General features: G+C 43.9%; 1 protein-coding gene across 1 annotated transcript; it reads left to right on the top strand.

The window, feature by feature from the left end:
- The first annotated feature begins 4,214 nt into the window (after positions 1-4,214).
- LOC113152789 (solute carrier family 22 member 23) lies at positions 4,215-20,664 on the top strand. The gene is made up of 10 exons (XM_026346228.1): positions 4,215-5,250; positions 6,756-6,859; positions 9,347-9,501; positions 16,001-16,187; positions 16,423-16,550; positions 17,061-17,163; positions 17,313-17,539; positions 18,101-18,133; positions 18,318-18,441; positions 18,867-20,664. Exons 1-10 carry the CDS (start codon positions 4,822-4,824, stop codon positions 19,285-19,287), a joined length of 1,911 nt encoding a protein of 636 aa, XP_026202013.1. The 5' UTR covers positions 4,215-4,821; the 3' UTR covers positions 19,288-20,664.
- Positions 20,665-20,736: the final 72 nt, after the last annotated feature.

Below are 20,736 nucleotides of genomic sequence, written 5' to 3'. Positions count from 1 at the left end.
TTTTGTGTCTGTTAATATAAAAACAGTGCAGTCAGGATACCAAAGTTCATTAACATGCACGTCTCATTTTATAAACCCTGGGCAGAGCAAAGGTACCTGGTTCTTCTCTGTCTGTATTAAAGTGGTATCAATCTAACTCTCGCCAAAACAGTGTATTTTCTAAAATATCAGTTTGTACAATTATAAGAAGTTTTACCCTGGCTACTCCCACAGCTCTCACGCCCATGACACACCTGGATAGATGCCGGTAGAAGCAGATTATGTGAGTTACAGATCATGTGCTAGAGCTCTTTCTACCAGAAAATGTTTAAACAAATTCAACGTTTGAAGTTCCACAGCAGAGATTTTGAAGATTATAAAAAATATAGTTAAAACCTAAATTTGATTAAAATTTGTTAAAAAGACAAAATATCAAATGTTGAAACTGAGACTTTTAACTGTTTTTACTGTTTTTGGGGACGGATGGCATCTTGTATCACGTCTTTGAAGGTTTTCGGGAACAGAGACTAGTTGCTTTAGTATTGTAAGTTAATTTCTTTCCCCCTGTGTCGTGCTTGATTTAGGATTTCAGGTGTCTCCTTTGTTAAACTTTCTGCTTCATAATGTGCCAAATGTTTTCAGTGGGTGGCAGGTCTGGACTGTATCACCACAACTCTTTTATACTGTTGGAATACTTGCAGGATGTGGTTTGGCAGTGTGCTGATGAAAAAAACCAAGAACTTCCTGAAAAGATGTTGTCTGGGTGGCAGCATGTTGCTCCAAAACCTGCATATATTGTTCCACAGATGTGTAAATTACCCCTGTGCACTGCAAACAAGCTGTTTGCTGCTGGTCTGTCTCCTCTTTAACCTTTGTGGTGCAGCTTCCTTGATTTGCAAATTTAGAAACAGTATTTTATTGTATTTCATGCATTTTATTTCCTATTATCAGATTCTTTGCTGATTTAACTTTTGTTGCTGAATAGTTTTTGTTTTGAATGTCAGTTTAATTCTTTCCTTTGTCTGTGTGAAGCAGTATCTCTGTGAATGAAGTGTGTTACATAAGAAAAGCTGCCTTTCTGTGCCGTGGCTGTTTTTATTTGGCTGCTTGAATGTTTTGTGCTTCACTGTTTGCAAATAATGAAGAGAGAGCTGATGAAGGTCACATCAGTCCCTGTTCTTCTCATGTCTCTGCTGTCTCTACTGTTGACTGTTGGAAAAAAACAACAAAACGTATTAAGACGCAGAACTTGAAATATGAATCAGCATGAAGCCACGTCCAAAATCTGCATTCACAACCAAAACTAGTGGTAAATGTGAGTCATATATCTTCTGCTGCAGATCTGACATCAATAAGAGTGACAACTGTGGTATAAATGCCCAATTTGCCTCACATATATGATAAGGAGGATTAAACAAACAAAGCCAGTGAGGGAGGAAGACACAGTTTGTTTCCACTGGCAGAAACAGAGAAGCAGCTCTGTCAAATTGTCCTTTACATGTGACTCATGTAGGTTTCTTTTGTTTTACATACTGAGGAGATGGTGAATACTGACTTTGTCCTTGCTGTTTGGGTTTGTTTTGTATACATGGAGACTATTTGCACACTGTGTAAATGTGGTGATAGTGACTCTGCGGTGGAGCAAAGGGTGGAGCTGGGTGAAGTCCATAGCAACCAGAAACCGAAAGACATACTGATACACACACAGTCGTATAAAAGGAAGAACATGGACTTCTATTCTTGAGGGTTTGATGGCTGTAAATTATTAACAGGGCACACTAAACCATGCACAGTGAGGTGAAAGAAAGACTGGGCTCGTATCCCCGTCATGGATTCACACCTGTGCAGGTTTGAGAGAGAGCGAGTGAGGACACAGGAGAAGACACGACAAGGACAAGACTCATGAGTTGCCTGAGGGAGAGAGGTGGAAAGGAGAGGCTGCTCAGCTTTCAACATGGCTGCCTGTGTTTCTTCTCCAGTTTATTTGACATTAGCAGTAAAATTACACAAACACCGTTTATATTGTCGCAATAAAGGCTTCTGATTCTGATTCTATATGAAGACATTATAAAACTACAGGAGCTGTTATGAACGTTAATGTGAGCTCACTGTGCATTGTGCTGTCGATTTAAGCCACCATAGGACAGGACATGGAGGGGGGCAGGCTGTTGCAGCTCAATGATCCTGCGACAGCAGTGTACCTGTGCAGCAGGGTGACATGGATATGCCTCCTGAGGGTATGGGGGTGGAGCAGGGGAGATGGGAGAAGGGGTGAATACAAGGGAGGGACCATCAGAGAGCTGTCACTGGACACCTGAACCAATCTGGGTCACTGGTCTAATGGAGGCAAATGATGCTGCACTACCTCCTTATATACCACAGAGTTCTTCACTCCAGGGGTGACAGTGTGGATTGTTCAGTGTTATATAAATATGTATATATGTGCTCAAACTGTGACACTGATTAAGAAAATTAAAACAGTCTTTTCAGAAATCAGTGATTGAACCTATGGAGCTGGAGCCTGGAGTTTATTAGCCTAGCTCAGCATTAAGACTGGAAGCAGGGGGAAACAGCTAGCCTGGCTCAGTCCAACTTTACAAAAACGCAGCCTCCAGTCTGGTAATTATGTCCAGTAGGTGGCGCTGAAGTTCAGCCCAGCTCATAGACTGCTGATCTTTTTTCAGCAGCACCTAACATGTAGAAAACCATGAAACTGTCATCACAGTTTGATTTGTGTATAAAAAGACGGTTTAAAGGTTTAAAGATGCCGGGGACTCTTTAAGCTAAGCTGGTCTGACAGTCTCAGCTTTAATGGAGGTTCTGGATTTTTTGTTACTGTGAGCAAAACCAACAATAAACTGAATCTACTCACTTGAACATTTTTGCACATTAATCTGTGAAACAGCTCCACTGTTGTTCAAAAACTATTAAAAGCACATCAGTGAGTCACATCGCAGCGCTGGGTGACACATTGTTTGCACAAGTAAAGAGCTCCAAAGGCTGAGAACAGCTAACCCTCGTTAAATCGGTTTCAGAGACCAAATGATGGTTGATAACAAAAATTAATTAATAATAATCAATGTAGAAGAAACATTCCTAAAAAAACTTATTAAATATTGTTGACAGTGACAATTAATTAAAGATATTTCGGTTTAATTATCTGAATTGATATGTGAACATGTGTGGTGGGGGCGATCTTCCCTTCCAGACCCCAAGAATGCCTGAGCCAGCTTTGGTATGTGCAAAAACATGGGTGCGGCTGGTAGACTGTCACAGACACACACATGCAGCCTCCTCCTCCTCCATCTTAAACCTTAATAGGTCTCCAAGGAGGAGGCAGAGGAGTGGAGTGAGGAAGGAGGTGAGAGATGAGTGAGAACTGAGCACAAGTTGTCACCTCCCTGAAAACCAGCTCCGTGTCATTCACAGGCTGGAGGAGGAAAGTGTTTGCTGTCAGGTGAATACACACAAGACCTCAGCTCCACACACACTCGGCTTCTCACATTATCTCGGCTGCAGGCTTCTGCTGCACGGAGGGAAAATCTGTCAGTCACTTGAAACTCAAGGTCACTGACAAAGAGTCACAAGGGGGCAGCTGCAGCATCAACGGTGTTTGTGTTTAGACCCTGAAGTGAGCTGACACATAAAGCAGCAGTGTGAGCTACACTTCATCTTCTATGTTGTGATGCTTCATGCTGATGAACTAATTAACAAACCGGTGCAAGGACGCACACTGTGGTCGTGTGACGCCCCCTCGCGGTAAAGAGGCATCACAGCACCTAAACCCCCCTATTGTCTCCTCAGACCAGTAACTAACGCTGCCTATTTATAAGACGGTTATGAAAAAGTCATATGACGCAAAACGGCCTCAGTGGGACATTCAGCAAGCGCATCAGCCCCCCCCCCCCCCCCCAAAAAAAAAAAAAAAAAAAAAAAAAACTCGATCGAGCCCCCCACTTGATGTTCACCTCATAAATCACATGGAATCGACGGAGATCGTGAGTGAAGGAGTGATTACTGGACGCTTTGTGTTCCGTGGGGGGGCAGAGGCTGCACAAAGGGATCATTGTTGGCTGCAGATGCCCGTCAGTTGTGCAGTCACCCTTTGAAGGCTCTCCAATCGCAGCGCATAGCGCGACCGACGGTGGGCGGGGTTTGCCCCCCCTCCATCTCTTTCCCAAGCCCCGCTTTGGAACCGTGTCCCATTGACTAGACGGCGACGACCGAGCATCATATTGCGCCGCGTCTCTGGACTCAACCACCTCAAAGGGGACCGGCGCTGAGTGGGACCTCCGGACTTGGACAGGCTAAGTGATGCGCACGCTCAGGAGGGCACGGTGTGGACAGGTATCGGACCTGTGGCGCCCATGAAGGAAGGACCAGCAGATGTTTAGCGGATCCCACTCTGGATGTGGCTCAGATTTTCGTCTCTACAACCAGCAGGCCTGGACCACTTCAGCTCCATATGGATGGATACCGCTGTAGGTGCTGTACTCATGGAACGCACCGCCCGTGCTGGTGAGCATGCCTGTCGGTCCGAGTCCAGTCCCGTCCAGGAGCCTCTCCTCCTGACACAGCCTCTCCGCTCGGATATCCCCTGGTCGCTTCGAGCCCCCTCGCCATGAGGGCGACTGCTCGGTGATTCAGTGCCTCTGCACGACTGCACGGAGCGGAGAGCTCTATCTTTGGATCAGACTTTTGTTGGCTGCACACAGGATTTATCTGCGCTCCGGGATTCCTTTGTGTCAAAGGGCTTAACGACAGAGTGCGCGCACGGTAACCGAGCAGGGGCTGTGCTTCACCCGCTGTTGCGCGCAGCTGCTCTCTTTGTGGCCGGCCGTGATGGCAGCCGGCCGGCCGGAGGCGCAGGACCACCCGCCGGAAAACGGCTTCACCGCGCTGGAGCACCCGACGCCGCGGCTGCTGCCGCACATCGACGGATCCGTTCTGCCGTCCCTGGGGGGGTTCGGGAAACATCAGAAGCAGCTCGTGGTCCTGACCTGGATACCGGCATTGTTCATTGGCTTTAGCCAGTTTTCGGATTATTTCCTCCTGGCGCAGCCCAATGGCACGTGCGTGGAGCCCCTCGCGAACGACACTAACTGGACCGTGCCCCCCCCGCCGGTCTCCGTCAGCTCAGTAGCGCCCGCGCTACAACTCAAAGGCAACGGCACCGGGCAGGGATACGGCGACGGGAGCGGCGCGCTGTGCGCCTGCAAGGAGTGGAAGCTGGAGCTGGAGACGGGACTCAGCCAGAACGTGGTTACCAAGGTAACGAGTGAGATCCGAATAGACCCCCGTGTTTTCTGTGAAAAACCGTGTTCACCATCAGCCTGTGTCTCCATCATCACTGTCTGATCCAAGGAGCAGCAGCTGATTGACAGGTTACCCACTGACCTCAATATGAGAGGATGAGCTGAGCTCAGAGGAGGCAGGAGCCCCAGTGTGTGTGTGTGTGTGTGTGTGTGTGTGTGTGTGTGTGTGTGTGTGTGTGTGTCACTGTCTTACTAAGCCTAATTTTCAACATTCATAGCAAATGAGCGCTGAAGGACTAAACTAATCTAACTGATGTTCATTTCACTAAATTGTTTTCCACTGTAATTCACTGCAACACACAGACTGGATTAACAACTGGGAACTGTGGGAAACTGTCCCAGAGAACTGAAAATGCACACAGAGTGAAATCTGTAATATGAAATCTATAATGACACGTCTGAAGGAATATAGTTAATGTTTGGTTGTCATACTGGATGTGTTGGTGCATCCTTGCCCAGAACTCCATCTGGAGCCCAAAAGCTCCATATTTATTTACTGTGTTTACTGGTTTTTTAAAATACTGCCAAATGAAAAGCTGCTTAGAACCAAATCATGGTCTGTTCTGAACAGAGCTCGTGTCAGATCGAGTTTTAAAACTTTTATTATTTCAGATTTGTGCTGGTAATAGACGTTACTTAGTCTTAAATGTGGGACCAGTTAGTGTTCTATCTCAGCCATGCAAAAACATCATAACGTATTTCGGTTGGAATCTTTTGTACCGTCAGTCTTATCCTCATCATGTCATTCCAATGAAGTGCGATTATCTTCCAGCTGTAGTGTGTATTCTCAGATAACACTGGAGCTAATAGCCCATTCATAATAAGCCCATACTGAGTGTGTCCCTTCATCACCACTCGCCATTTTACAACCAAAATCATCAGTCATAAGTAATAAGCATCTCCTTCAGCTCTCTCCTCTCTGCTTCTCTGCACAGCCGGAGACTCAGTGGGGAGTTCTGTAAATTACTGTTAAACACCAACACTATTTCAACACACAGCTCAATGTGTCCACTGGGCTATTGCAGATACTTTCAGGGTTGTGCACACGTCGTGCTTCCACATGTGTCCTTGGCAGAGTTTCAGATGCTGAGAGCTGCACCGGTGTGTTCACTGACCCATGGGCTCAGAGGAAAGAGTGGGAAACTATTGATTTCTGTTATTGTAGACAAGCGCCCACATAAACACACACGCCGCTCTCATGCACACATAAGCTTGCATTTTCTTTCTTTCTTTTCAAGATGCATGTTTTAATATTTGAAAAGCATGGGTTGCATGTTTGCACACTCATCTGCCTTCATGAATTATCGAAACAGTGAGTCAGAGAGTGAAGAGTTTGACCGACTTCAGCTGAAAGAGTTGTTTTTAGTTTATTCACATTAAAGCTGCAAAGCTGCTGCTGTTTATATGTTCATTTACCTTTTTGTGCCATTGTCTTCTAATATTTCTTTGTCTCTATTTCAGTGGAAGCTGGTGTGTGACTCTGCCTGGAAGGTGCACACTGCCAAGTTCTCTTTGCTGGTGGGCTCCATATTTGGCTACCTAGTGATGGGTGTCATGGCTGACTGGTACGCTGCCTCCTTCATCTCTGTTTTGTGTCTCCCTGCGATGTGTTTCTTAGCTTCATAAGATAAGTTTGGTTTGTCACGACTTGGGCTACAGGTTTATTCTTTTGGCCAATATAACGTGTTACTCACCAAATCAATAGCTGGGATCTTGTTCAACGTGGCTAGAGGATCAGGCAGATCGAAGACAAACACATCTGAGAGAGAAAACACAAGTAAACAGTAAAACAATCAGTTGTAAATGTCCACAGCAGTTTACAGATTAACCTTCTGATTCAGCTTGGATTCAGTCAAGCCAAGTCAGGATTTATTTAGCTCGGTATCATAGTGGAAGAAGCCTCAGGGAGAACAACAGAGGAGGAATCCATCTTCTAGTATGAACCAATATGCAGCATGAACAGAGCAATCAGTCAGATAGACTGTAAACAAATATTTATGTAGGACGTCAAGCAACTTCCAGGTAGGACCTGAGCCACGAGACCTCTTCACCATGAAGACCTGGTGATAGAACAGACTACACACAAACAAAGACAAGAGGAAACATGTACAGGAGATAGAAAACATACAAATAGAAGAAAAGAGAAACACTGAGGATGCTGGGAGTCCTGGAGGATGAAGAACCATGTTTAATAGCATTAACTGAGACTGAGACTGAGGCATAATAATAGTAACACACACAGCACTTAAAATATTCAACGAATAAGCCACTAACAGAAAGCAAAGGAGCAAAGATGAGTTTAATGGTGGATCAGCTCACGAGGCATCAAGTTAGAATTAGTGTGGTCAACAAACGTGGATTTAGTTAAATAACGAGACTTTTATTACTAGAGTCTGGTAGTCCTGAAAACAAATGACACATGAATCTGGACCTCTCTAGTCTTGGTGATGTGCTGATCAAAAGAGACAGTCGGATCAAACGTAACAGCAAGAATCTTGACTGTCAGACTGAGAAATCCCACAGCTGCTGTGTGTTACTGATAAGCTGATACAACTGTTGTCTGTGTTGTGTCAGGGTCATCGGTCAGCATCACAGTCGCAGGAAGTTATGCAGCATTCCACAGCTAACACACGAACCTCTGCAGCAACGTCTGACAGCCACAGATAGAAGACCAATTATCAGATAAACCAAGTCTCTGCTCATTACAGTAACAAGCCGTCATTACCCCAAAGGCGTCAGAGACAATTAATCAGTGCCGACTCATTTTCCTGCCAAACTCGAGTCTTGGTTAAACTGCCTTTAGTGATTTCTGACTGCTTTGTCCTTACATCAGTGGTGCTGACATAGAGTTCAGTGTCGTGGAGGAGTTTGCTTACTGTACGTTCCCTGTTCCTCCCTCTGCGATATCAGAAGCTTAGAGGACAGTCAGTCTTAGACAACAGTCAGGTCTTCTGGTGACCTGTGGTAGAGCTGTAATCCTTCCTCTGATTCATACAAACCATGAAGACATCGCTTCCTAAAATCCTTTTTAGAGAAGTGATTGTGGCCAACGTTGATGCATTCAAATGTGCATCTAAAGCTAATGTGAGACGTGAGCAGTCCGAGTTTATTAAATGAAGGAATTCTTCCAAAGTTACTCGACTCTGTGCTTCCATGAACATTTACAGTGGAGGGAAAATAACAAAATGAGGGAACGTTGGACTAAAACAGCTGCAGCTTTGGGAGATGCCCATTTAATGGGATTCATTTAAAAAGTATGATATGATAGTGTTTAGACTTGATCAGCACAGAGTTAGAAGCAGAAGGTGGGTTAAACAGAACCAGGTTGATTTCATAGGAACAGCTAGGAAAGAGCTTTGGTGATGGTGGCACTACATTAAACATCAGGGGATCATCGAGTCTGTTTCAGATTTCATGGAGATCCATCTGATATGTGTTGAGATATTGAGCCCTGGCTAAAAACTCAACAGCTATTTCTTTTTCCAGACAATCCTCCTGATTACGCTTTCAAATCTACAACCCCCACTCTCACAGGGACTGTTTCTTTAGATGAAAATAGTCCATCAGGAAGACAAGTTTTCAAAAGCTGTGAGCACCACAAGATTTAATTAGTCACCAATTTATGTGGCAGCAAAGATCTCAGGGATAGAAATGGAATAATAGACATGAATACTAAACATCCAAATTTTCCACATGGCTAAGTGAGAAAACGTCTTTTAGTAATCAACATGCTGAACGTACTGATCTCCGTTGAACTCGCTGTGGTCCTGTCTACAGCCTGTGACCCACCTGAGCTGCCTCGTGGGAAAAAAAGTCCTTGCATTGTGTTTGGGATCAGAAACAATAGAAACAATGTAAAGAAATGTGCAGGCCTCAGCTCTGACCTGACCCACTGCCCCACTGACCCGCCCCCAGACCAGGAAGGCCACACAGTCTGAAGGAAACAATGGCTGAAATGATTCTTTCACCCGAGAGCTTCTTTTCTCACTTTGTAACAGTCTCTAAACACTTTACTGGACCATCCTCCTCTCGCCTTTTTCTCTGTCTCTAAGGTTTGGTCGGCACCCAGTGTTGATCCTCTCGGTGCTTTTCATGCTGGTGTTTGGTCTGAGTGTCGCCTTCTCTGTAAACGTCACCATGTTCAGCACCTTGCGCTTCTTTGAGGGTTTCTGCTTGGCGGGCCTCGCTCTCTCCCTCTACGTGCTCAGTAAGTACACGCTTTCGCCTCCTCATGTCTCTCTGCTTTTGTCTCTCTGCTTTCCTTCTTCACAGAAGCTTGTGAAACATCAGGACTTAGCCAAAGTTGTGGGTATGATGATCACATAAAATACAGCACCATTATATCACTGTGGATATTTTAACAATGGATTTATGCGATGTTTGTTTTTACGTCCTTTTCAGGGATATACATATTAGAGCAGCTGGTCATGGGGATCAAAATGAGAATGTCCTCCCTCCTAACGCTGCCCCTTCTCCTCCGCTCCTATAGGCCCCTTTGCTCTCTCAGGCCAGAGAGAGATTAGTCACACATTAGTGTAAAGCGAGGGAGATTTTGAGCTTGAGTGCTGGGGCATTCTTTGTCCCTCTCAGCAGGGGTCCTTAATGAATCTCTGCTGAACTGCTTCTGAAAACAAACAAACAAACAAAATGGATGCCTCTAAGGCATCTGCTGATAGGCTCCCGCGAGTTGAATTTGCAAAGGGAAATGAAACACGAGCGATGTTGTGTCTTTGAGGAAGATGAAGATGAGACGGACTCAGTAGAAAAGGTGGAAGGAAAAATAGCTTAGTATACGTGATATGATACAGTTAGTGGCGTTGTAGAGTATAGAAATGCTTAATATAGCTGAAGTTAATCTGATGATGCTACATATATTCCCAACAGTCCGTATTAAGATTTTAAGTCAGAAAATAACAAAACCAATTAACACATCGTTTACAAAACTACTTACTACTGCAGTTTGTGGATGGTTGGTTATTATTTATATATATATATCTGACTTTATTGTAAACCCAGTATATGTTTCCTCTTCTCTGTATCTGCTGCTACATTTTGTTCGTTCATGTCACACACACTCACTCACACTATATTAACACATTTCTTCTGTCTATTTGGCAAACAAAAAAAGACAACTGTAATGGGGGGCAATTTTCTATTTCTGTTTGTTGGGGTGTTCACAGATAATGACGGGATAAATGTGTGTGTGTGTGTGTTGTGTGTATTTGCTTTGTTTGCGTGAGAGAACAGACTCTGTGCATGCACTTTGAAGTGTGAGGTGTGGATTCGTACAGTAGGTGGAACAGTCGGCTCGATGGCACAGAATGACTCCCCTTTGAAGTGAACTCGCAATACGACGGCACATACAATGGAAAGTGCCGTCCCATTAACATGCAGAGTAACAGCACGTACAGAATCATGAAGACATTTGAGGCTTCAAATAAACACACAATCAAAGACTGGAATAAAACGATCGGACTTTTCATTATGCAACTAAACATCGATTTACAGGGAATAGTCTTCGTCCTTGTTGCTCCTGTTATGGTTTGTCTGCAGAGACAGGTCTTTGTTTTCAGGCAGCGATCATATTGGCACGGACCGTTGTTTTGTTATGTTGGATCTGCTCTCCAGAAATTTTAAATATCCTGTTTCATTGCCCTGGTCCTGTTGTATGACTCAGCCTTGAGGTGTTATTCTACAGAGTCACAACTTGCGTAATAAAAATAAGAAATTAGACACTTTTCAACATATGTTACAAGTGCTCACAAGAAGACAGAACCATGTAGTCACTGAGCAGCAAGCAACATGAGAGAAAAACTCCCATGGGGAAAAACCTCCAGCGAACCAGCTCAATAAACGCCATCGTCCTCGACGAATGGGAGCAGAATCTGTATACAAACAAACATAGTTCAATCGGCCTTGGGAACCAGTTCCAACTAAAGCATTGTAATCGTAATCAGATATCGACCGTTTGTTTTGCTAGCGAAGATCGCAAAGGCGCGCCGAAGGTTGTTTTAGGAAGTTAAAGATGTTCGATCAGCTGCTCATATGCCGGTAATTTTCAAGAGTTAGGGCTCTAACTGAAAGGCTGTTCACCTCTAGTAGTCATCTGACATTGGGGACAACGAGATTCTACCAGAGATTGGTTACGTCGGCTATAGAGGCTTTAAAGCATGGATAAATAGCCTGGGGAAAGGCCGGCAGAGTTTAAAATTTGTAATAAATCTTAAAATCAATCCTAAAAAATACTGGCAGCCAGTGGAAGTAAACTAGAGTAGTACTACTTTTTTTCCAAGCACAACCTGCTTCGCTTCTTGCTTGTCTCCTTGGCTGCCTTGTCTATAAAATGGGGTAACTGTGTGTAAAACAGCCCAGATGTTTACTCCCATAATGGATGTAAACACCTTTAAATGAAATCTGAAAACCAGCATTTGAACAACGGAGGCACTGTTTCATTTAATTCCAACATGCTGAAATTACAGAGCCACAGAGAAAACAAATCACTGTCCTAAAGCTGCACTGTAATGCACCGTGGACTGATGCTTAAGAACAGCAGAAGCTTATTATTATAGACTCTGTTACACTGCTGAGTGCTAAATGGGCTGCAGCAGGACGGAGCAGATGCAGAAACACAAAAACCTTCATGTATCACACATATAATGTATTATAGATGAGCGTATAGTAACTATGCATGTCTTTGTGCTGTGGTTGCAGCTGTATTATCATTTCTATCTCCCTGCCTCACTTTTCTTTCCCTCCCCCATGTCAATGTCAGCGTAGCACAAAATATCTATTTCTAAATTCAGCTGCTCTCTGGTCCTTTCCATTTCCACTCTATGCTTCCTTTGACTCTCCTCTGCCCTATTCATCCCCTTCTCCTCCTTCTCACTACCATTTTATTACTACCAGCACTCACACCCTCATTTCTCGAGGCTCATTTGAAATCTTTCATCGTTCAGTTATCTCTCTGCAGCATACAGCACATAATAAACTCCACTGGAGCTGTCAGCAGAGGCTTTAGTTTGTTTTGCTAATGTAAATGTGTTGATGAGTGTGTATTTGGTTGTTGCACTAAATCTACACTAGTTTATTAGTTTGTAATGTAGCACCTACCTTGGGGCTGTCCTCTGGGGGCTGTTTGGGCACAGCTTCCTCTGGCTCATGCTTTTCTCTTGTTTTTCTTGTCCATTGTTCATACTATTCTGAAAAATAGAAAATTGGAGAGACAGTGTTTAAAGAGTCATCTCTATTTAAAATGCATACTGTGATTAAGACATGCTACCTGTAGGGTGCTGAACTACCTTGAACTAAGATGGACGGTTTAGAAATGTAACAGTTACAATGATTTGATTTAAGACCCTGTTCTGCATCGTCTGCTCAATCACCAACAATCAAGCTGCAGAGCTATGAGGAGATGTGAAGTGTATTTAGCTATTTTTTGCAGAAGTCATTCTTGTAACAGAGCTGCAGACTTGAGGCTCAGACTTCAGACCTTACAAAATATAACTGTATACAGAATGATATAGAAAACCCAACAACCCCAGTTGAGCAGCACCAGGAGACTGGTAGAATTTGAATGGAGAAAGGAGAGAGGAGCTCAGTTTATCAGTAGAGTTCCTCCAGCAGACTAAACTATATCAGCAGAACTAAGAGATGGTTCAGAGTCACCTACATATCAGTAGCTTTTGTGTGGTTTTACGGTGCACTTTAGCATCTTTCATCTGATTGTTTTGAGTTTATGTCCTGTGACTGTTTAGATTCAGTCTCACCGATCTCATTCTGTTTTCAGGATGACTTTGACTTGACTTCTGACTTTTACTGACAGCATTTGAGAAGTTGCTGTAGACATTTTGGTAGATTTGTTTCACAGAATTGGGTCAACATTTGAATCTATCCTGCACGGTGTCACTCCCTGATGATTAGCGGTGCAGTAGCGAGCTACGATCTACAGGAGGTGAATATTTTGAACTCAAAAGATTTTGAGTGAATGACGTTCGCATCGGTCCAAAGGGATTAGACTGAAGTTGCTTTTCCACCAGTGCACAGAGGTTAATATGTTTTCATCTTCTACTCTGTGTCTGCTGCTTAAGGACTTTTAGAGACAGTTGTATAATGTATGTATGTATGTACGTGTGTGTTTCTGCTTGTGTGTTGTTACGAGCTGCCTATGAGAAGTGCTGACTCAGCTGGGAAGACTACTGCCCTTGACAAGTCGTTTACATCGCCTCCCATCCTGTCTCACTATGAAGTCATCCACCTAAAGCTGCGGCAAAAGATTATTTTCATTTTCAGGTTTCTAGAGGTCACTTTGGAGAAAAAAGAAGTTGATGAATTTTCTATAGGTTTTCCAATTAATGCATTAATTAAAATTAAAGTTAAAGTTCTTTCTTACACATGCACATACAAACACATATAGTGGTTCTCAAGCTGAACTCGTGCTGTTAGAAAGCCAATTGTCTCTTCACTCTGCTCTCACGCCCCAAGCAAAGGACACCGAAAAGTGTGTGTGTGTGTGTGTGGTACAGCCAGCCATTTGTCATCAAAGAATAGTTTGGCCATTAGCTCAGCTGCTTTTAGTTGAGTCCTCTTTGTTTTCAGCCTCCCCTTTTTCCCCCTTTATAGTTTTTGTTTTGTGAACCTACTGCAACTGTTCACTTTCAGATGTAAAGACAGTGGAGAAGCTGCTTGGTGAAAGAGGAAGGGAAGGAGGGAGGGGGTAAAGATGGCAGAGGTGGGGGATGGTGGCTTCACAGAGGGTGAGAGAGCCACTTCAGCTCTGATGAGAAAGAGGAAGCAGTGGGCAGGAGGAGGGCGAGGGAGGACTCAGCCCACGGAGGAGGGGTTGCAGTGAGATAATCAACACAAGGAGAACCATTCTCCCACTCAGCTGGAACAATAGCTCCCTGCAAGTGTGTGTGTGTGTGTGTGTGTGTGTGCATATCCCAATAGTCAGCCCCCCCCCCCCAGAGAGTTAGGGAGTGGTTTGTGTTTTGTCAGGTTGGTTTAGCGATGCCTTTGTCAAAGTACGGCTGATTTGTTTTTAGCTGGGATATGTGTGCATGTGTGTTCGGCTCTGTCTGATCCATTCGTATCGATGTGGTGGACGATGATGCAGCAGAGACACGGCGCCGTGTTGTTTGTCACAACAGACAGACGGGGTAACAGCAGTGGAAAGTACAGTACGGTACATTTAAAAGGGGCAGTATTCAGTCATCACACATTCATCTGACAGCTTTACGTTACAGATTAAGGCTTGAAATAATTTCACATGATCGTTGGAAAGTAATTCAAACGTCCCACACTATATTAAAACAGATTCAACAACTTGTAACACTCACTACAACTTACAGCCATACACAACAATATCAACATCATAGATATAAAATACTACTTAAAGCTGCATTTGATTTGTTTTCTGGGCTGTGACACATTAGACTTAGGTTAAATTGTTCCATTGTTTATAAAAATATACATTAAATTTGCAGCTTTACAGCATAAATCTAGTTCATATTGACAGTATTGTACACAATAAGCTGATAGCCGAGATCTGGAAACAGCAAAATCAAAACATGTGGCAAGAAAAAACGAAAGGTCAGACAATAATTCTAAGATATTTGGCCTGCACACGTAGAATTTTCCTTTTTAGCCAAACCCATTAGCTTATTTACAACCTGTAAACTTTCATATTTATCCTATAGGTAGTATTGTTGAATTGTTACTTCTTCTTAAAAGAAATGAATTCTAGTTTCCGTGGGTGAGAGACACCTTCCTTCAGGTTCAGGATTATGGGTCAGTCTAATTACCTTCATCTGTTCAGGTTCCTGTGGGAAATGTTTTTGGAGACATTAACTCTGAAACTGTAAGTCAGGGGCAGATGAGAAGAGAGATGAAGGGATTTCTAGTATTACCTTTGTTTGCTCGGTCTGCCTGCCTTGTGAATATTGTTGCTGTCTTTCTCTTATCTGAAAATCTTCTGTCTCTTTCTTTGTCATTCTTTCTTTCCCTGCTGCTTCCTGTCTCCGTCTCTCTCTAGTCTTTATTATCATTCTTCCGCTGATCCCAGTCATGAATGGAGAGACTTTTTCATGCCCTTCTCAGGGAAAAGTCATTTGTATTCTGCCCTTACTGATCCTTTTTTCGTCTCTCCATGTTCCCATCGTCCACCTCTTCCTCTGTTTCTCCACAATAACAAGTTACAGTACAGGTTAGCGAGGCCCCCTTCTTCCCCCCACTCACCCGCCTCCCTCCTCAGCCACTGACAATGGTCACCTTCAAAAAGACCTTGCCATATGGGCCAGGCCATCTGGACGCTACCATGTTACAGGCAGTAGGGGAGGGAATGGGAGCCCAGTTAGGGAGGAAATAAAGGGAAGTTACAGTGAAAACACTCACAGAGCAGCTGAACCCTCTCAAACCCCTTCATGTATAGTGCATCCTAAGTTCATAAAGAGGTGTGGTGTTAAACTAGTGTGCCCTCAGGGGGGGGATCAGTAATAGGAGTGCTCAATAATTCAGAGAAGAAATTCAATACTGGCTCCACCATTAAACAAACACACACATCACACTCTTCAGGGCCATTAAGGCTGCTGCTTAGTTTATGATCATATTCACACTGCTAAATAATTTACGGTGCACCAACACTACAAGAATCTATATTTTCAGTGAAACTAAACCCTCCTCTGTCTCCTCTTGCTGCCGATTTATTTTAGGGATCGAGCTTTGTTTGCCAGGTTGGCGGTTCTCCATGACCATGGTGGCCAGTTTTCTGATGGTGGGCGGGCAGCTACTGATGCCAGGGGTGGCCGCTCTGTGCCGCAATTGGCCGGACCGGGATGACTGGCAGGTCCTGCAGATCGTCATAATCAGCCCTTTCGTTCTGATGCTGCCGTACGTCTGGTGAGTGCCACCTTCTGAGGAAATCCACAGCGGGGGTGGGGGTTAGAGTCTTCTCGCGCTGAGCCAGGCAACGGCTTGTACAGTACACACAGCACTACACGATACGCTCTGCTTTGACGTCTGAACAATGCTCTCTTTCTCCTGTTGTTTTCTTCTTCTTGCTTTCACAATACATTCTGTTCTCAACCCTTTCTCTTCACATCCTTTCTTTTCCTCTGTTTCTCTGTCTTTACAGGATTTTTCCCGAGTCGTTGCGCTGGTTGCTGGCCACCCAGCACTACAGGCGGTCCAAAGCCATGATGCTGGGCATCGCAAAGAAGAACCAGGTTGACATGACAACCGAGCCTAGTGGAGTTCTCACAGGTGAGGACAATAAACATGATGAATGATCCAAAATCCATTTCGCTATGACTCATTAGATCAATTTGCCATCTATGTTATGCTGCAGCTGCTTCTGGATGTGTGATGAAATGAACATGTAACAAGCACAGACTCAAATACAGACACACAGACACAAAACACGTTCTTCCAGCCCGTTCACATGATGAAATGCACCTGAAATCAGAAAAGGACGTGTTCCTTTAGGTTCATTAGGGTCATAAAGACAACGTAGACAGAAGTTGCTTAACATTTTCTCTCCTAGTTGATGGTCAGTGGCACTTCACTTACACCTCTCCTTTCTTTCTCCCCTAGTTCAGTGTTTGATTTTTTGTTTCTGCCTGTTCAAGTGGCCAAGCAGACAGAGAAAATTATAAAATTGGGATGTCCTCTGTCTATGTAAAGGTCCCACAGCACATTAGCTTCTCAGTGCTCTAGTGGCCGGTCTCTCATTACTTCAAGGTCTCAAGGTGTGCGTTTCATATTTCCTACCAGAGCTGGAGCAGGAGCTGCACAAGAAGCCCCAGAGGACCTGCATTGTCAAGATGATGAGCACCAGGAACCTGTGGAAAAACATTGTGGTGCTGTGTGTCAACTCGTAAGTGTGTTGGGTTCGTGGCTCGTTCCCTAGACTGAAATGAAGACACTTGTGCGAGTGTACACGTTTCTTGCCCCGTGGCAGACGCATGTCTCAGGTACCTCCTCCCTGTTCGCTCTCTCATTGTGTGTTTTTGTGCCTTCGTGCAGTCTGACAGGTTATGGGATCCACCACTGCTTCGCTCGTAGCATGATGGATCCAGAGGCGCAGCCCACGGCCTTGTGCCATGCGGACTATTACACTATGGCCGGCATCGCTGTGGCGACCTGCCTGGCACTTTGCCCTGCGGTGGGATTGATGGGACGACGCGGTGGACTGCTCACCTTCATGATCATAACAGCTCTAGCATCACTGCTACAGCTGGGTTTACTGAACTGTGAGTAGTGAAGTTCACACTGGATCATTAGATTAGATTAGAGCAGCAACACCAACCTGTTTTTAAAATTAGCACTGAATTTGAAGCTGTCTAATGATAGCAGTGTTTGATAATGTTCATTATTATATTATTCATTATTTACTCTAAAAGACTTATTAAGGCATTTTCACGTATGAGCTACAGAGGACTTTTTTAACAGTACTGTCGTTTTTTCATATGTGGAAGCTACAAATTGCAAAGTTATTCTGTGGTATTAAGAAAAATGCACATAAGAGCAGACTACTTACTGTTTAGCAAAGGTCAAACATAAATTCAACAGTAAACTGAGTTGTACCCACATCCTGCAGTTAAAACACTCCAGCTAAAGGGAATCTCTCCTCATTCTTCTTTTTCTGACCTACATCTGCAGTATGTAGTCATTATTTCAGACTTGAGTGGTTCAGAGATCTCCCGAAGGCTGCTGTTTGTTTTGAGTCAGCACCGTGCTGCCCTTTCTGCTTACCAATGACATGTTCTCTCTCTTCTTGTCCTCCCGCTCCACTGCTCCCTAATGGATTCTAGTGATTGGGAAGTACAGCCTTCGCCATGACACAGGTACAGCTGTAGGACAAAGTGGTGCATTCAAACTGTAAATTATAGTCATATTCTGTTGTCTAATTTCAGGGTCCTTGTATGATATTCTAATAAAGCACTGTAATTTACACCCACTGTGTTAAACTGACTGTTCTCTGCTGGGTGTTATTGTCATGCTTACATTGACTTGTCCTCTGTTGGACAGTTCTGCGGGACACTCTGAACAGGAAATTCTCGGTGGCCTTCTCCATCATCGGCATGTTCTCCTCTCACGCTGTCAGCACACTCAGCATTTTCTTCTGTGCTGAAATCACTCCTACTGTCATCAGGTGAGCCTGGATAGTCAGAAACACATTAAATGACATTTAGCAGAAGGGTCACCTACAACACGCTTGATTTATAGAAAATGTACGATCATTTTTTAACTTACCCTCTTCACTGTGATGCCGCAGGATTTTTACATCAAGTACAGCCATTAGGTCTTATTAAGAAACCGTAATCCAGCTCATAGTATACGGTACATACTCAGTATATTAGTTTGTATGATGAAGTGGGAAACAGCTGGATCCCAACTTGCTTACTGGCTCCATCTGGTGGCGCAGTGTTGACTCAAGTGAGTGTCAACTTGATGCTGTATTTGGTTCAAGTAAAGGTGTAAATAACGGTTTGAAACTCAGGTCGGAACTTGTCTCAGATGCACAAAAGCCTGAACTTGTCGCCTTGGTTAAGAATCTGCTGCTTTCTCTCTGTGCAGGGGTGGAGGGCTGGGCCTGGTCCTGGCTAGCGCTGGTTTTGGGATGCTCACTGCCCCCATCATGGAGCTCCACAACCAGAAGGGCTACTTCCTGCATCACGTTATCTTTGCCTGCTGCACCCTGCTGTGCATCATCTGCCTGCTGCTGCTGCCTGAGCCACGGGGCCAGCCTCTGCCGGAGAGCCTGGCTGACGGAGAGACCTTTACCCGTCAGACCCTCCTCCATCCAGGAGAGCAGCACCTGCTTCTTGCCAAATATGACAGGGACTACTCCCGCGTACACGACACACCGTTACACCTCACAACAACTGGGGGTGCTACAGTGGCAGCAGCCACCGCTCTGGCAGCGGTACCTGCTTCATACGCCCTCGCGACTGGTGGGGAGGTAATAGGAAACCGTGCCATAGCCAATGGGGTGTGAGCATCATAGCAATAGTCTCCTGTAGCGCTGTGAGTTGCTCCCACATTAACCTGACTGAACAGTCAATGAACTTAAAAAAAAAACTTTTAAGAGAAATAATAGTTCGGAACCAGATGAACAATCGTGGTTGAGATGGTGACGATGGTCATTTCTGTGTAGTTTGTAGTGAATATGATTCATTCAGGAGTTGCCAAAAATATTGTACTGGACAAATTTTATCTAAAGTCAGTGTGAGTTACATAATATGAAAGTCTTCAGCTGTGTTGAGTTTTCTTGCACTGCCGTCCGCACTGCCAAGACTGATTTAAATAAAATGAAGCAGACGCAAGTGAAGAGACACAGTTCAGCTGAGTAGCTTTCAATAATGTGAGTTTGTATTTTTGACTCGTTGAAAGAGGATTTCACTGCATCGTATACTTCTTTGTAAGTTATTTTGCACTAAATGTCAGAGACACAATCAAGTGTTTGTGATTTTCGGCCAAGACATTGGAGATCCAGGGACTGGCTAAACCACTACCACTCTTTTCTTTTTGTTGCATGAAAAGACACAAATGGTTTTACTTGTTTTCTCCTCTTGATTTGTGGTCCCTCTAGTAGAAATCCAATGTGGCACTTTATCCTCAGAGCTGAGGCCACTGATTTTTTAATTTTAAATGAGCATTACTGCTGTTGGTGTGGGTGTATGATGGTTGTGTGACGTACAGCCGGAGACCTCGGCAGACTGCACGTGTAGCCTATAGAGACTGTGAGTAATGCTAAACAAATCTGAGAGTTGATCGGACATTGGAGTGACTAGTCAGTGAACCACTGTATGTCTTATGATGCATCTCAGCATTGAAATTGCTTTATCATATGGACTCTGTTCTTTTACCACAACAGAGAATATAATTTAAGAATGAATAAAAAACAACAGTATTTATTTTGTCATGCTGCCAAGGGCAATTTTGTGGCTTGAAATACCTCCTTAATTAGCAAATATTTCCACTCCAACTCTCACTCCTTGTTCTCTGTACTGTGGTAATGTTGTAATCCTGCTCCTAGGATGTGTAACTTTAGCCAGAAAGCACAATATTTTACATTTTTTTTTAAAATAAACATTTGTGGAGATTAGAATAGAGTACTGTTGATGTGTGCATAGACCTGGCCTAGTTGTGATTAGTGTACATTTATACACTTTACTATGTAAGTATTCCTTAGGACTGCATAACAATGTAAGGTATGTATACATGTGCCATTCAGTCATAAAGTGTGGATTATTAACTGTACTTTTTTAGAATATAAGCACACTGAAATAATGAACCATCCCATGAACCATTTTGTCCCAATCTATCTGAATCCACAGATTCAAACATCCTCAATTTCTATGTCATATTTAGTACTCGGCACGTATTTTCAGCACTGTATGGTTTGGTAGTTTGTATGTTTTCAACAGGTGAACACTAGAAAAAA

This window comes from Anabas testudineus, chromosome 4 (genome assembly GCF_900324465.2).
Source record: "Anabas testudineus chromosome 4, fAnaTes1.2, whole genome shotgun sequence".
NCBI classification, from domain to species: Eukaryota; Metazoa; Chordata; class Actinopteri; order Anabantiformes; family Anabantidae; genus Anabas; species Anabas testudineus.
Note: the sequence above shows the minus strand (reverse complement) of the source record. Positions and strands in the feature narration are given on the sequence as shown.

Bases quoted from the DNA above. Each gene is read 5' to 3' on its own strand.
- LOC113152789 (XM_026346228.1), top strand. From the start codon at position 4,822: ATGGCAGCCGGCCGGCCGGAGGCGCAGGACCACCCGCCGGAAAACGGC. The intron at 5,251-6,755 runs GTAACGAGTGAG...TCTCTATTTCAG, and splicing joins GCCAGAACGTGGTTACCAAG to TGGAAGCTGGTGTGTGACTC. The intron at 18,134-18,317 runs GTACAGCTGTAG...TCTGTTGGACAG, and splicing joins CAGCCTTCGCCATGACACAG to TTCTGCGGGACACTCTGAAC.